Source organism: Ceratosolen solmsi, unplaced genomic scaffold (assembly GCF_000503995.2).
Source record: "Ceratosolen solmsi marchali unplaced genomic scaffold, CerSol_1.0 scaffold29, whole genome shotgun sequence".
NCBI classification, from domain to species: domain Eukaryota; kingdom Metazoa; phylum Arthropoda; class Insecta; order Hymenoptera; family Agaonidae; genus Ceratosolen; species Ceratosolen solmsi.
The window spans coordinates 11,725,029-11,743,430 of NW_011948417.1; the positions used below are offsets into that span (position 1 = coordinate 11,725,029).

At 27.0% G+C, this 18,402-nt stretch overlaps 1 protein-coding gene across 1 annotated transcript in view; it reads left to right on the forward strand.

Annotated features, from left to right (window-relative positions):
• The window catches only part of LOC105359907 (neural-cadherin), a 49,383-nt gene extending 33,939 nt beyond the window's left edge, over nt 1-15,444 (forward strand). Inside the window, exons 14-36 of the mRNA XM_011496663.1 lie at nt 2,212-2,401; nt 7,204-7,347; nt 7,953-8,068; nt 8,391-8,555; nt 8,652-8,789; nt 8,937-9,123; nt 9,262-9,495; nt 9,585-9,757; nt 9,846-9,995; nt 10,077-10,382; nt 10,453-10,726; nt 10,802-11,010; nt 11,110-11,442; nt 11,558-11,764; nt 11,831-12,102; nt 12,190-12,395; nt 12,470-12,612; nt 12,689-13,601; nt 13,678-13,867; nt 13,959-14,200; nt 14,276-14,488; nt 14,567-14,722; nt 15,168-15,444. Coding sequence (XP_011494965.1) covers nt 2,212-2,401; nt 7,204-7,347; nt 7,953-8,068; nt 8,391-8,555; nt 8,652-8,789; nt 8,937-9,123; nt 9,262-9,495; nt 9,585-9,757; nt 9,846-9,995; nt 10,077-10,382; nt 10,453-10,726; nt 10,802-11,010; nt 11,110-11,442; nt 11,558-11,764; nt 11,831-12,102; nt 12,190-12,395; nt 12,470-12,612; nt 12,689-13,601; nt 13,678-13,867; nt 13,959-14,200; nt 14,276-14,488; nt 14,567-14,722; nt 15,168-15,277 — 5,271 coding nt within the window. The 3' untranslated portion in view covers nt 15,278-15,444. The remainder of the gene's footprint in view (nt 1-2,211; nt 2,402-7,203; nt 7,348-7,952; nt 8,069-8,390; nt 8,556-8,651; nt 8,790-8,936; nt 9,124-9,261; nt 9,496-9,584; nt 9,758-9,845; nt 9,996-10,076; nt 10,383-10,452; nt 10,727-10,801; nt 11,011-11,109; nt 11,443-11,557; nt 11,765-11,830; nt 12,103-12,189; nt 12,396-12,469; nt 12,613-12,688; nt 13,602-13,677; nt 13,868-13,958; nt 14,201-14,275; nt 14,489-14,566; nt 14,723-15,167) is intronic.
• The last annotated feature ends 2,958 nt before the right edge of the window (nt 15,445-18,402 follow it).

Here is an 18,402-nt window from a genome sequence, read left to right on the forward strand (position 1 = left end):
GAGGATAAGTAACGATTCATTGCTTTTTTATATTGAAACTCTGCAAACATTTATAATAATCTGTTTTAATTTAAAAAATTCTACATTTTTACAAAGTAATAAGTACGAAAGTACAAAAAATATCTGAGTATTATATTAAAAAATTGTTCAGAACATTTAAATACCTATTTTTAATTGTATTTTTTTAACTTACAATTTAAAGCACTTATTTAAATTATTAAATTAATGGAAAATTATAATCATTTAAAATCAAACATTTTTCTTCCGAAACCAATGTAGAAATTCAAGAATCAACTAAACTAATTAGAAATCGATAAGTACTGCCGTTTTCCAAAAACAGATTATTAATGATTAATTATAGTTGATTCAAATATATTCGTGTACGGTTTCAAAAATCAAAAACAGTGTATTATATATTAATCCCAACACATCTAATTAAATATATTGATAACTTAAAAACATTAAGTGTTATTTGATGTATATATACTAGTCTATTTACTTATTATGTAAAATATAAAATTGTTACATAGGTTATTAATTCTCTTACCTATCTACATAGATTATTTAATTAATTTGATCGTTAATTAAGGTTTAAAACTAGTCACAGAACATAATATGAATTAAATGATTTATCGAGTACAATTCATTTTATATATCATAGCATTCTATGGAAATGAACTTGTTGAAAGACTATTGAAAATTAAGAGTCACGTTAATCAATCGACATTTTGCTAGCAAAATTAATTTGTATTTTATTTTTTTGATTTTATGAAAAAATTTGCAATGTCAGAATTAAGATGTTAATTTTACCAATAACCTAAAAAAGATTTTCAAAATTTAACACCATTGAATTACACTAGATAAAGACAATAGGTTATAATTACAATTTAGAATATACAAGAATTTGAATGCCTAGTATAAAACAAATATATAATATTATAACTAAAAGAATATTACATAATTAGTTTAAATATATATTAATTTAATTGAGAATTTTAATTTTTAGTAAATCAAAGGATACTATAATTAATAAAATCAAATATTTTTTGAATTTTACAAAATTTATATTTTTCTTAAACTTTCATTACACTGCATCCTTATAATTAATTGGTCAAGATTTTTTAAAAAGTTTTTGCTTTATAATAATATATAGTTTTATAATGATTTGTTGTATTATGAGTTGTGTTATGGTTTTTCATAACTTATGGTCTTTATGAGCAAATTTTTTTTACTTATTTTCAAACGAATTAACAATGGCAGCCAATTAGTATGAAGTTACTGTACAACATTCTAAAAATGATTAAGATATTAGTCAATATCTCAGATTGTTTAATAAATTGTAATTTACTTAATTGCATTGATCTTGAAAAGTTAAATTAGGAATTAGCTACTAAGAAATGTGAAATGAAAATGTATTAGTCAAGACAATATCTATAAATTAAGTAAGAATAAAATTGAGAAAGAATGTACAATAAATTCCATCTTTTAGCATAATACAACTTGAGATTTACAGATGCATATGAAACTTTTTTTTTTTAATTTGACACTTGTATTATCGTACTTCAAGCATTAATCATGAAACAACCAGCATGCAAATACATATTGTCTATTTCACTAAAATAAAATAAGATTTACAAAATATATATATATATATATACATACAAAATATATACAAAATATATATTTATATTAACATTTATACACCTATAAATAAATATTTTCAATATTAATGTTGTGAAGATTTAGGGAAAATGAATATGAGATAGTAAGATATAAATATATATATATTTAATAAGATACACTTACAAAGATACTTGACTTTTTATCTCGAGTTAATATATATATCACGCATAATGTTTAAATTCAATTAACAATGACACATAAAATACGTATTTAGATTCTTATTAAATTGATTCCAACTAAAACAGCATTATAAATTTCAGTCGCTTAAAATATTAGTAATACGTTTTTAATACAAATTAAAACTACTTTTTAAAAAGGCTTTAAAATAGTTATATTAGATATTTGTGACAAGAATTTTAAATTATTTTTTAAAGCTCTAATACATATGGTAAGCATGCAGATATAATTCTAAAGCAATACGAATAGTTTAGTTTAAAAGCAAAGAAGTAAATGCTGAAACCGAGAAAAACTTTTATTTTTGCTCAGATTTTACAGTAACATTTATTTTTTTTATTATTGTATATACAGGTTACGTATTATGTAGTAGACAGTGATCGAAATGAAGGGAAAGATTACTTTGAAATCAATAGAGAGACCGGCGAGATCTTCACAAAGATTGTCTTCGACCGTGAGAAACAAGGAGCTTATGCTCTTGAAGTTGAAGCAAGAGATGGGTCACCGTCGGCACGACCAAACAGCAATGGACAACCTAATTCAGGTTTGCAAGGATTTATTTATGTCTATAATTAAAAGGTAAATCTGATATTTATAATAATAATTAAAAATTTACAATAAAAATACGTATTTAGTATTAATAGCTTTAGGATTATTCCTTTAATATAAATTTAAAATTCTATATACAAAAATTAATTTACTGTAAAAATGAAGTGTATATCAATATTAAATTTTTTTACGCAAGCCAAATTTATTAATATAAGTTTTATTAATATGTCACGAAATAATCACAATATTAATGAAAAATGTCTATGTTGCAATTTAATACATATTGTTTGATTATTAAGGATTTGTTTTATGGTTTGAACTGCCAATTCAATAGTTCAGTGGATTAATCTCTCGTCATGATAACTTAAAAGGAAATAATAAGTGGAAGGGCTGAAAAATATTATGTATTATGTATTTTTAGTGAAACAATGTTTATTATTTATTAAATATTATAATCATATTGCACTATTGTTGAGAGAAAATTATTCTATTGTAGTAGTGAGGGCGTTTTCTTGTGTTCTTCATTATTGTAAATGCTATTGGAATTATTGTGTATCTTGAGAATTGAGGTTATGCTGATGTTGTAAATATCAGCCTGTGTGTCGATCATGCTCATGAAAGAGCATGAGAAGTTGGTGTTTGAAATCAAGTATGCTTGGTAGAAAGAATGATCATACTTGATAAAGTGTAAAAAGTCTTGATGGAAATTGGTGCGTAATCAATTATGTCTTTAGTTATAATGACAGCAGTAGAAAGGACTAGACACATGCAAGTCATAAATGACAAGCCTTCGAGCTTTGAAGGAATTGATGAACATGTATTTATAGTCGATTATTCTATAAACGGTTGTCTAGCCTTGACAATGTAATTGACGTATTGCGTCACTTGTGTCGACTGTTTGAGGGACTGCACAATTACGAAGTATTAATTCGAGAGAACGTGCTCATTCCCACTCGATTTTTTAAAGGCAGTTTTCTGAAGCGTGATTTAGCGCATGTGTAACTAGCTTATTTAATAATATAAGGAGAAGTACCTGTTCTCTGCTGAAGGCAGACCGAGACCCGTACCATGGCTTCTACTAGTAGAGGGTTAGATCGGTTCACTGCAGTCGAGTCATGGCAAGATGTTAGCAGCAAGCGCAGTTCAGTAAGAGGTAGCTTCAGCAAAAGTGGTTCAGTAAGAGAGGGAGGCACGCCGCGTGCTTGCCTTATATATCTACGCGACGGCTCAGTTAGCCGGCAACAAAGCATCGTCGTTGCTGCACTGGGATATTATATGAGGCGCAGAAAGAAAAATCTAGATCTTTCGAGAATTCGACGAAAGAAAAAATAAGGCGTAATAACGTTCGAGAATCCGGGGCGATGTTATTACTCGAAGACCATATAAACATTGTGGGCCATTTGAAAACAAAACATAATAAGTATACGATAATTCTCGCCCAAGTGTTTACATAAAATCTGAGATCTAAAACGCCGGCGATGCCGACAATCGGCGGTCTTTGAAACTGGCTTCAATCTCGAACACATATGGATATTAAAAATTTTTTTAATTTTGATCAATCAGCAATTCATATCAATTTAATAGTTTATTAAATATTAATAACATAATATTTTTTACAAAAAATTTTTTTTCAAGTTTTCACCATTTCTATAAAATGAACATATTAAAAAAAACTATATTTATCTATATTTTTGATTGAAATTTTGATTAAAAGCATATTAATAGATGTAATATAAAACCTTTTCTTGTTTGAGTCTTGAATAATTTTACACTCGAAGCAGATCATACATAAAAATGTTATATTATAATTGTCATTTTGAAACAAATAGCGTAATATATATTTTCATTTATCTATTAATTCATACTCATATTCATATTTATATATATTAAAAATTTACATAATATTATAAAGATGGAGTATTTGTTTTTTATAACAATGTATATGCTTTTGTAAATTTTAAAACTATACTAAAATTTAGTTACCAATAAAAAATTTAGATATAAAAGTAAAAAAAATATTTATCTTAATAAAGCATAAATATAATTCATTAAAATTGACTAATGTTATAGTCACGATCTATTTACTTAAGAATATTGAATTTTAAAATAAAATGATCTCTCTCTTGTTTGTCTTTCTATACATTTTTAATTGTAAACCTCTTATTGGAAATTTAAAAAGCTTAAGCTAAACGAGATGGGATACAAAAATTCATTATGCTTTTATTATATTTGCCTAACCTATTAACTATCTTTTTGTTTTTGTTTTTTCGGGCTATTTCATCGTTCCATTAATCTTTTTTAAAAAGATTTCACCTGTCACTTCGACAGATTCTTATAGTTTAAAAAAAAAAAATTTAATCCGAAATATACCTACATTTATGATAAAATATATGTTTATTTTATAACCTATTGAAATTATCAGTATAATGCTGATATATCGACTTACGGATACGTAACGCGGGAAAATATTTCAAAGTTTCGATCGAAAAATATATCAATCGAATAATTCTGCTGTCTATATGTATTTAAGTATTTACTTCATTAGAAAACCACTTTTATTAACTAAAGATATTTTATTTACTTATTTAATTTATTTCTATACTTACATTTTTCACTTCTTGAATTTATATTTAATTTTTAAAGTATTTAATCTATTTAAGATTGAAATTAAAATTAATTATATATTCATTGTGTTCGGAATTCCAGTAATCCAGCGGTCGAAGAACAATGATGGTTGGATTAGACCATGTCCACCAGTTTACTAGTGGGAAAAGTGTGGTTAAGTGGAGGGGTTAATGCTTCGATTCAGTATTCAACACATTTGCTTTTCGTGCTGTTTATTGTATTTTATTTTACAACTACACAATTGTGATTCTACGTTGAAGATGAGAATTGTTGACGTCTTGCCGTTGCATCGTGGTTTCCATGTGGTAGCATGCACTACATGTCGAGGTAGGAGGTCGTAAATCTCTGGACACCTCTTAGTGTAGTGCTATTTGGTGGTGTCTTGGTGAGAGTCTCCTCTTGACGTTATGTGGTGTGGAAGGGGGAAGAAATAGTTCAATACCTCGAATGTGGCACCTATTGTTAGCGAGTGCTGTGGCACTTATTGCTAGTGAAAGCAGTAGCACTGATTGATATTGACTGCTTGCGATGTCGTGCTACAGAATGCAGTATCACTGATTGATACTGAATGCTTGTAATGTCGTGATATAAATTACCTGCCACCGGCTTGTGCGCTTGGGCTCGCTGCTTGCGGTTAGAGACTGAGGGAATGCCTTCGCACGATGCTTGAAGTTTCCTTGATTCTTCAAGTCTTTGAGTCGTCTTTGACTTTGAATCGTGGAGGTTGCTACTATCTCAATTGAAGAATTCTCAAACAGTATTATATTGTATCACAGTGTTATCGATTTCTTCTTCCAACTCCTTTAATGGACAGTAAGCTACTTGAATGCTTGCGCAGTTTGACAGTGTGTTCCCTCCGTGGTGGCTCAGGTAATAGCAGTCGAATACACACACGAAGCTGAACGCGTGTTAATTCCGTGTCGGCTCTGCTTAGAGAGAGCGACTGTTCCATGGCGGTCCTGCTAAGACAGATCGTGTTCAGTGCCATGGCGTCTTCACTAAGAGAGTCCCCGGTAAAAGAACGTGACACTTGTCGCATGCTTGCTGTATATCCACATTACAGTTTAGTTAGCTGGCAACAACGGATAGGTGTTGCTATACGGAAAACATTGCAGGACGTTCGAGAGTGTAAAGCTTTAGAATATTCGAGAATTCTTAGAATCAAATGTTTACAAAAATTCGACAGCTAGAAGGATTGTAAAATTCCGAAATCCAAAGGTCTTGGAAGATACTCCAATCCTGAACACATTGATCTTAATTCTAATCAATTTTTTATTAAGTTTTTTATATTCTAATTAATTAGACAATTCCAGTAGTCTATCGTAACATTATAACATTGATTTTTTATTTCAATGCTTGGCTTAGTATCAGTAGTAATACTTATATCACATACATATTTATACAAAACAAATTATTGTTTTTCATTTGTTCTCAATCTTCTCAATCTTTCTTGAATTATGACTATTTTATGTAGAGTGATTGTATGAAAAACAAAAGCTAATTATTAATCGAATATTTCTGTTGAAAATTATTAATAGGATTAAATGAAATAAATAAATTAAAAAAAAATCTATTTCATTACTTGTTTAGTTATAAAATTATAGAAAGGTACTTATTTCAACCTTATATTACTGTGACTGATTTTTTTTAATTTTAATACTCAAATCGTTTTTCTAATAAATGAGAAGTCTATTTAAAAAAACTTCATTTAACTGTCACGAAATAGTATCGATCCAGTTTTAAGGATACTTGATATTCCTTATCTAAAAAATGTATAAGTAGTAAAAAAATAGTAAATTTGGTAATTTTTTAATACAAACTAATACTTATACTTCATTTGAATAATTGTGATAAAATAGAATAATTAATAAAAATCATTATAAATTGCTTAATTATATATTTATATCAAAATATAAAATTCACATTCTCTTAAAGAACAAATACTTTACAATAATATATTTCAAATTATTATTAAATATTACTATTATAAAGAAATTACAAACAATTATAAGTAATTATTCATATATTAACTTAATTATGACTTAATTTGAATAGCTTTTCATTGATTCATTTTTGATGATAAGATGTTGAACAAATTAAAATTAAACCGATTGAAATTATTTTCATTCATCAAATATAAAAATGAATGTAAGTCTTTCTGTTATACTACAGTTACGAAATTTATTCGAATTGGAATTGCTGATAAAAACGATAATCCACCTTACTTTGATAAGGGTCTTTACGAGGCTGAAGTCGATGAAAATGAAGATATTCAACATACTGTTCTTACTGTTACCGCCAAGGATCACGATGAGTGTAAGTTTTATTTTTTAACAAAAAACTTAAATGATATCTTAATATTTTATCATATAATTATAATTAATTCAGAAGCAAAACGAAATATCAAAAATTATTTTTAATTTTAAATTTAATAAAAGAAACTCTTTTACACATCCAAGTATTGCATTATAATAATTACATTAAACAACTGAAATTAAATAATAAAATATAGTTTTATGTAATTAAATTATTCGACGTATTATATTATTTATTGAATACATAGTATTAAACAAAGTTCAGTCGCTTTAAAATAGTATTTTTATTTATGAGAAATGGAAAATTTTCTGAAATTTTTATGGAATATGAAATATTGTGCAATTATATACATTTTCATAAAACTGATAAAATAGGTGTAACAATAAATTAAAATTATTATTAATACAAGAATTGACATAAAAATATTTATTTATAATATGTAGTAAATTATGTATATTTCGTTTAAAATTATAGGTAATTACTTTTCTATATTTTAAATAAAAATAATGCTTAGGTAATTTTAATTTAATTCACATATTATTTCATACCCGTTTTTTATAAAAAATTTTTAAAATAAATTAATTTGTATAAATATTTTTTTGCAGCATCACGTATTCGATATGAGATTACAAGCGGTAATATAGGTGGTGCTTTTGCTGTAAAAAATATGACAGGAGCAATTTACGTTGCAGGAGCGTTAGATTATGAAACAAGAAAAAGGGTAAGTGATTTATAAGATATGAAAGAAAAGATTTGTAAGATATTAAGTTTTCGTATCTAATTGAAACTGTATTTACATAATAAAGGTTTTAAAATATAATTTTTTTTATTTTCGAGTCTATTGTATTTCAAATTTTTTATAAATTTAAGTATTTTAAAATAACAATTAATATCTATTTATGGTATCACACATTGATATATTTTCAATATAAATTTTAACATATAATTGTATAAATATTAATATCTTACTTTTATTAATATCAATATATAATCAATCAAGCACCAAAGTGCTTGCATTAATATAAATTAAACTAAATTTTCAGTATGAATTAAGACTAACTGCATCTGATAATTTAAAAGAAAATTATACTATCGTCGTTATTCACGTAAAAGATGTAAATGACAATCCGCCTGTTTTTGAGCGACCCACATATAGGACTCAAATTACCGAAGAAGATGATAGAAACCTACCAAAACGTGTATTACAGGTGAGCTATTAGATTGATTATTAGATATTATAAAAACAAAGTATAAAAAATAGAGACTAGTAACCCGATATTTATTGTTATATGAGTGTTTTATAGGTAACTGCTAGCGATGGGGACAAAGATAGGAAACATGATATTGTTTACTTCTTAACTGGTCAAGGTATTGATCCAGATAATCCAGCAAACAGCAAGTTTGATATTAATAGAACTTCTGGTGATATACGTGTACTTAAGGTATATATTAATTTTAAAAAATTTTTTACTTTACATTTATAGTTATTAGTATTATTAAATTTGAATAATTATTTTGGATAATTATCTTTTACAAATAGTTAAATATTTTAAACTAAATTAATTTAAATTTATACCTACATGTTTCAGCCATTGGATAGGGATCAACCAAATGGTCGACCACAATGGCGATTCACAGTATTTGCACAAGATGAAGGTGGAGAAGGTCTTGTTGGATATGCAGATGTGCAAGTTAATTTAAAAGATATTAATGATAATGCTCCACTATTTCCACAAGGAGTTTATTTTGGTAATGTGACTGAAAATGGAACAGCAGGTATGTATTAATACAATTTATAAAGCACGGAATACAAATACATACATATACATAATTTTATATTTGTGACATATTTGCAAGAATATATGCGATTCTATTAAATGATATAAGAATAATAAACCTGATTGCTTAAAATAGGCATGGTTGTAATGACAATGACGGCGGTAGATTATGATGATCCCCATGAAGGAACAAATGCAAAACTGATTTATTCAATCGAGAAGAATGTTATTGAAGAAGAAACAGGTTCACCTATTTTTGAAATTGAAGCGGATACCGGTGTCATTAAAACAGCTGTGTGTTGCCTAGACAGAGAACGAACACCGGATTATTCGATACAAGTAGTTGCCATAGATGGAGGAGGTTTAAAGGGTATATATGTAAATCTTTATATTTAACGAAAGATAATATTAATAAAATATATTAAAATTGGTATTTTCTATATTTTTGTTTGCGTTTAGGGACAGGCACAGCATCAATAAGAGTAAAAGATATAAATGATATGCCACCTCAATTCACAAAAGATGAGTGGCTTACTGAAGTCGATGAAACTGATGGGCCAGACCTTCCAGACATGCCCATTCTTACAGTAACTGTTCACGACGAAGATGAAACAAATAAATTTCAGTATAAGGTTTCTAAATCTTGTCATGAATATTATAAATGATTTTTTTTTCTTTAATATTTTCTTTTCATTTTAATATTATTAAACTTTATTATAGGTGATCGAAAATAGTGGATATGGTGCAGACAAATTTACCATGGTACGTAACAATGATGGAACAGGATCACTCAAAATAGTTCAACAATTAGATTATGAAGATCAACTGCAGAGTAATGGCTTTAGATTTAGGATTCAAGTTAATGATAAGGTAAAAATTTACTATAAATATATTTTATTTTTACATGAAAATATAGTATAGACTTTTAATATTTATAAATATTTTGTACAGGGTGAAGATAATGATAATGACAAATATCATGTTGCTTATTCATGGGTGGTTGTTAAATTACGAGATATTAATGATAATAAGCCACAATTTGAAAAAGCTAATATTGAAGCAGTAGTTCCAGAAAATGCTATAATTGGAAATACTTTAGAAACATTTAATGCCACGGATCCTGATCAAGGTGGGAAAAGTAAAGTATCGTATTCTATTGATAGAACTTCTGATAGGAAACGGCAGTTCTTTATTAATGAAAACGGAACTGTGTCTATCCAAAGAAGTCTCGATCGTGAAGAAACACCAAGACATCAAGTTAGTTATTAGCGTATTTAATTTAATTTGAATATTATTTGAAATAAAAGAAAATAAACAATTTTTGTAGGTAAAAATCTTAGCTATTGATGATGGTATTCCTCCGAAAACTGCAACAGCTACGCTAACTGTCATTGTACAAGATATTAATGATAATTCTCCAACATTTTTAAAAGACTATAGACCAGTTTTACCTGAATTTCTACCACCACGAAAAGTGGTTGAAATCTTAGCAACGGACGATGATGATCGTTCGAAAAGTAATGGACCACCATTTACATTTAGAATGGATCCAAAAGCTGATGATGTTATTAGAGCTAGCTTCAAAGTTGAAAGTGATAATAGTATGCTTTAAAAATATATGTTCTTATTGTATATAAATCTTAATGCAGAATTTAAAATTCTTTATGACATTTTAGAAGGCGCAAATGGTGACGGCATGGCTATTGTTTCATCCCTCCGAACATTTGACAGGGAACAACAAAAGGAATATCTTATACCAATTGTTATTAGAGATGCTGGTCATCCATTGATGTCTGGAACAAGTACTTTAACAGTAATAATTGGAGATGCTAATGATAACAAAATGCAACCTGGATCTAAAGATATATTTGTATATAATTATGCGGTGAGAAAAAATAGGAACTTTTGATATAAATATTTGAAATATATCAATACCAAAATATATTATATATATATATATATATATATATATAAATTTATTTAGGGACAGTCACCAGAAACTGAAATAGGAAGAGTATATGTGTATGATTTAGACGATTGGGATTTACCTGACAAAAAATTCTATTGGGATGGAGCTGAACATGATCAATTTAAATTTAATGAAGATACGGGTATGATTTATATGAAATCGGGAACACATGATGGCAAATATTATCTACGTTTTAGGGTATATGATAGAGCACATACACAAACAGATATACCAGCAAACGTTACTGTAACTGTTAAAAGTATTCCACATGAAGCCGTTTTAAATTCTGGATCTGTTCGTATATCAGGAGTAACTGATGAAGACTTTATTAGAGTTTGGAATTATAAAGTAAATATTAACTAATTTTTTTAATTTAAGATATATAAAAATTGTAATGATTATATCTTTCATTTTTATATTTACACGAAATTATTTATTAATACAAGATATATATTTTTCTTAGACGCAAAGCTTATCTCGAAGTAAAGCTGACTTATTTAGAGATAAACTAGCAGTACTTCTTAATATTGAACGAGAAAACGTAGATGTATTTAGTGTTCAATTAAAAAGAAAACATCCTCCTTTAACCGACATTAGGTTTGCTGCTCATGGTTCGCCTTACTACAAACCTGTTCGACTAAATGGAATTGTTTTAATGCATCGTGAAGAAGTAATGTTCTTATTGTTAGATTTTTTATAAATTCAATCTAAGTATAAAATATTCATGTAATTTTAGATTGAAAGAGACGTTGGTATTAATATAACTATGGTTGGAATCGATGAATGCTTCTATGAAAATGAAATCTGTGAAGGTAGCTGTACAAATACTTTGGAAATCAGTAGCTTGCCTTATATGGTGAATGCTAATAAAACAGCTTTAGTTGGTGTACGGGTTGATGTAATCGCTGAATGTACATGTGGAGCTCGAAATTTCAGTAAAAATGAATCTTGTAGGAATAACCCATGTTATAATGGTGGTCGTTGTTTAGAAGGACGATTTGGTTTAAGGTAAACGTTGTAAATATATTACTACAATATTTCTTAAATTTTTTTAATAACTATTATTAATTAATAATTTATTTTATGCTATTATAGTTGTCAATGTCCAAGTGGATATAATGGACCAAGATGTCAGCAAATAGCAAGGAGTTTTCGTGGTAATGGATGGGCTTGGTATCCAGCCCTAGAAATGTGTGATGTCAGTCATTTAAGCTTCGAATTCATAACGAGAAAATCGGATGGTTTACTTCTATATAACGGACCTATTGTGCCTCCAGAATTGGATGAAATTATGGTTTCTGGTAAGCAACTTGATTATTTAAACTTAAATTATAATAACTCGATAAAGCACTATTACTTAATTTTATAATTTTAGATTTTATATCCGTTGAATTGGAACGAGGAATTCCTAGACTTCTCATAGATTTTGGTTCTGGAACATTGGAACTAAAAGTTAAAACAAAATTAACACTCGATGATGGCGAATGGCATAGGTTGGATATATTTTGGAATACTGAGGTAATAAATGATTTTTAAAAATTTAGAATGAAATATTATAACTAAGATAAAAAATAATGTATGTTAACAATTTTAGACAGTTAAACTTATAGTTGACTTCTGTAAATCTGCTGAAATATTTGAACAAGATGACGGTAAGGTTCCAGAATTTAATGATATCACTTGTCAAGCGCAAGGCACTATACCGCCATTTAATGAATATTTGAACGTCAATGCTCCATTACAAATCGGAGGGTTATATGTTGAACAATTCGAACCTGATCAATATAAATGGAAATATATGCCAGTTGGCAAGGGTTTTGATGGCTGCATTAAAAACTTATTTCATAATAGTAAATTATATGACTTGGCGCATCCAGGTTTATCAAGAAACAGTGTAGCTGGATGTTCTCAAACGGAAGAAATATGTAATAATCAAGAATCTACGTTCCGTTGTTGGGAACATGGAACCTGTGTGGGAAGTTTTTCAGAAGCTAAATGTCATTGTAATCCTGGATGGACAGGACCTGGTTGTATGATTCCGACAGTACCAACAACATTTAAAATTCAAAGTTATGTTAAGTACGCTCTTTCATTTGAGCCTGATAAATATTCGACTCAAATTCAATTACGATTCCGTACAAGAGAATTACATGGCGAACTTTTTCGTGTCAGTGATCAACATGGTAGAGAATATGCTATCCTTGAAATTAAGGACACTCGACTTCGCTTCAAATATAATTTAAATAGCTTTAAAACTGAAGAGCGTGATATTTGGTTAACAGCAATTGCCGTAAATGATGGACAATGGCATACTGTTAGAGTTTCTAGATTTGGATCAGCAGCAACGTTAGAACTTGATGGTGGTGAAGGTAGAAGATTTAATGAAACTTTTTCTTTTGAAGGACATCAATGGCTGCTTGTTGATAAACAAGAAGGTGTTTACGCTGGTGGTAAAGCAGAATATACTGGAGTACGAACTTTTGAAGTTTATGCTGATTACCAAAAAGGTATTTTTAAATTAATTTTATAGTTTATAAAAAATACTTTATTTATCCTTTTAAATGATAATAATTTTACGATTAGGTTGTTTGGATGATATTAGACTAGAAGGTAAACATCTACCATTGCCACCAGCTATGAATGGAACACAGTGGGGACAAGCTACTATGGCTAGAAATCTAGAAAAGAACTGTCCTTCTAACAAGCCCTGTGCTAATATAATTTGTCCTGATCCGTTAGAATGTATTGATCTTTGGAATCAATATGATTGCACGTAATAACATAAATATAACCTTGTTTAATAAAAAGTTTTTTATTCCAGCTATTTAAGAAATATTACTTGATAATTAACATTTTCTTTAAAGATGTGGAGAAGGTAGAATACCATCACCAGATAATAAAGGTTGTATGGACAAAAATGAATGTATAGATTATCCTTGTTTAAATGGAGGACGATGCATTAATGAAGATCCTCGCTTTCGGTATCGATGTATTTGCCATGATGGATTTTGGGGTGAAAATTGCGAACTTGTACAAGAAGGACAAACTTTAAAACTCAGTATGGGTGCTCTTGCTGCTATTTTAGTCTGCCTTCTTGTTATTCTTGGTAAAATTGCCTTATTTTTAATAAATAAGATATATACTGATTCAATATTTATTTAAAAATTATTTTATCTTGCAGTTCTTGTACTAGTATTTGTAGTATATAATAGAAGAAAAGAATCACATATTAAATATCCAGGACCTGATGATGATGTTCGAGAAAATATTATTAATTATGATGATGAAGGAGGTGGTGAAGACGACATGACTGCATTTGATATAACACCTCTACAAATTCCCATATGTAAAGCTATTCCTGAAATAGGAAAATTGCCATCATGCAAAGTGGCTTGTTAGTATTTTATTGAAATAAAATATTAATTTTTATTTAAAACAATATTAATAAAATACTTCCTTTTATATAACAAAGATCCAATAGGACCTGAACATAATGTAGGGACATTTATCGAAGATCACAAAAATAGAGCAGATAGTGATCCTAATGCACCTCCTTTTGATGATTTACGAAATTATGCATACGAAGGTGGTGGTAGTACTGCTGGCTCATTATCATCTCTAGCTTCTGGTATGAATATTAATTCTGTACTCAAAAGAAAATTATATTATTTTTTTTATAATATTAAAAATATAAGTGTTTTAAGCATACCTATTGCAAAGATAGGTAATTTCAATTTAATTAATTTGTCATATGGTAAATTAAATACATAAAGAATACTTTGAAATGTTAAAATTTCATGTAGAAAAATTTATTTCAATTTAAGTGGGTACAATATAAAATTATAATATTTACCTTTTATACAAATAGTATAAAATGTGTAATAATTAACATAGTCAAATTACATATTATTTTTTAAACACAAGTGATATATTTTTATTGATATACAACTGAACTAAATTGATTTTTAGTGCAAAATCTATTCTTAATCAATTGAAAATTGTTCTATACATCTTTTCTCTCCATGTTATATATATTAAAATTAAATCTGGTTGATATTATATTTTATTATTAGGTACTGATGATGAACAACATGAATATGAATATTTAGGTAATTGGGGCCCTAGATTTGATAAATTAGCAGATATGTATGGTCGTACTGAGCATGGAAGTGAAGAAGAGTAAACTACTCTATTGTAACCAAAAACAATTTCTATAATTATGTTTAAAAGTTTTAAGCAATCATCGTTATCTATTTATACAGTAGCGATTTATTAAAAAAATTTGTTTAATAAATAATTATAAGTTACTAGAAACATCTGAAATGAATAATGGTATTTTTGAAAAAGTAATCAAAGAATAATTAAGAGATTTAATATATAAATTTTTCTTAACTTAAAAGGAACTTTACCTAACAAAGAACTGTAGATGCAATACGTATTGCTTACTCATTGCAAGACGAAAATAACTTCACTGAAAGTTTTGCATAATTAAATACTGCATTACAGATTTACTTAAAATTGTTCATAAATATTTAGTTGTGCTTTAAATTTTACAATAATTTTAATGAAAGGTAAGAACATTGTAACGGTTGAAATCTACAAATGCTTTAATAGATTTTAACAAATGGGACAATTTGTATTATAATACATTACTATTAATAGTAAGCATTTTACGTATAACGATTTAACATGAAATGTTTTCTTGTCGTTAATTTTTTACATTATTATAATTTAATTAAAAATAGTTAGTTATTACTAGTACTTGCATGTATATACTGACATTAAAATAAGATTGTTTAACTATTTATTATTATATTATCATATAAAAATTTATATATTAATCGCTTCCATAGATACGCTGACCTAGCACATAAATATTATAGCAATTCAACTTTCATTAAAGGATCATCTTCAAATACTATTTAAAATACTCATTAATATGTGCTACATATATTACGAACAAAATTTATATTATTATAGATGAATATGTATAATACAATATAATGGTTTTATATGCATATATATATGCAAAATTGATATCATAAAATACAAAGTCGTATTAAAGGTCTTATTATAAATTTATAAAAAAAATGATAATTCTTTAATACAGATCAAAAATGGCAAAGCGCTTTACTATTGTACCAAAGGATAGAAATATAGCACTTTCGACAGCTAAAATTCTATTTAGTTATAAATCAAAGCAACTAAATTTCTCGTACGTAAAGTAATCACTGTGTATATAAAGTTATTATTAAAAATTTGTAGGGTCATTATAGTGTTCACTCATTTTATGTGCCGTTTCCTTTCGTAGAATTTAATGAGGAAAATTTCTATTTTTTTTATAAAATCTTATTCCAATTAACAACGATTCATTATGTGTATTCACGCGATAATTACAAGAATTGTAAGCAAGTTAATGAACATTTCTATATACAAAAATTTGCATTATATGTTCTGCAAAAAGGTTTTGAGGTTGTTTGTTTTTTATTACAAAAACAGTCTTATACACTATTAATAATACGATTGTATTGTTTATATGTATTAATAGTTTTTCACTTGACTGCCGATTTATAAAACCCTAAATGGGAATTGAAAAATAGTCAATTTACTTATTAGGTATTAACATGACGGTTAATCTTTAAGCGAAAAATACATAAATATAAATAATAAAGATAATTAATCTATGAAGAAATGTGTGATTAAAAGTGTAAAGAAGTGTAAATGGGTATAGTCCTATATTCTGCATTATAGAAAAGTTAACGTATTCAACAAAATTATACATTGTATATGTTGATGCGTTACACAATTTTAGAATTGACCTATCAATTTTCTTACTATCGTATAGTTTTTTTACGATTTGTGATATTAATTTTCGAGGAATGTATAAGTATGCGTAGCTTTAGTTGAAAAGAACTATATTTACGTTTTACTTGACGTAATTTTAGATATTAAAAAATAAATCGAACTTTCAAAAAGAATTTTTATATTCTAATTTCTATCACTTGTATTATATTTAAATTACATTTTTAATCATCATAAACGAATTACAATTTTAAATCAATTCGATTAATTTTATTAGCAAGCATTTCTTATTGTTATACTTATTATAACTAGTTTATTTAATGATATTGTTAGTATTGCTCTCTTTTTTTAAAACAGTGTCTTGTATACTTTATTTTGGCACTCATTTTAAAATGTCTATTCACATACTCGGCAATAATAAATCGAGAGATTATTATTAAAATCCAATGGCGTGGTGCATGTGTACAGTGGCGGGAGAAAAATACTTTAGTTAAGATTCATTGTCAAACATTAAATAACTATTTATATAATATTTCATTTCAATTACCGGTTTCGGCTCTTGGCATTCCAAAGAATATTAAATTTTATTTTTATAAATTAATAAACCATATGAAGAAGTATAAGAATTGAAAGGATTTTGATTCTTATTTGATTGGTATTGACGATACCAACTTATTGATCTTGATTGAAATTAATTAATAAATAAAAATGAATATAAAAATCCAAGACTTTAATACGTATAATTTTATTCATTATTCATTCATGATATTCGATTTCTTATTTAAAAAATTTACTTATTCACAAGTAGAAGTCGGTGTTGAACCAAAAAAATATTTTTGTTTATACTGTATATACTCAAGTGTACTTATATTTTGTATAATATCATATTACTTTAATAAATAAAAATATATTAATAGCGATTAATGATTTTTTAGAAGAAAAGATGCTTAAAATCATATCGTGAACTTTTTCATACTACCCAGCTAAAAGAAATATTGAAAATGTGCAGTTTATCTAATAAAAATCTATAATAGAATAACAAATTATATATACAAACAATATCGCGGGATGCTCAGTGCCGATTTCGATATAACTACGTGGTTAAAAAATCATTAGTTCTACTGTTTTTATCGTAGCGATCATTATACAGATACTGTAATATATGAATACATAGATGATAAATATAGTTATATATAAATACATATATATCTATACTGCCACTGAACACATCTTGTTAGTGAAATTATACAGTATAATATTAGTTTACAAACAATAAAATCAATATTATTAATTATATTCTTGTATTATTAATTAATTTAAATATTTAACAATTTATGATAAAATATAATTGTCACTATATTATTAATACTATTTGTACTTTTATCATTTTACATTTCAAACGGAATAAAAATGCCTTCATTTTAATATAATCACGTTGGAGAAAACTATATTATTAAACATAAATATGCTTAAATGGATATATTATTTTAATGTTTTTGTATTTTA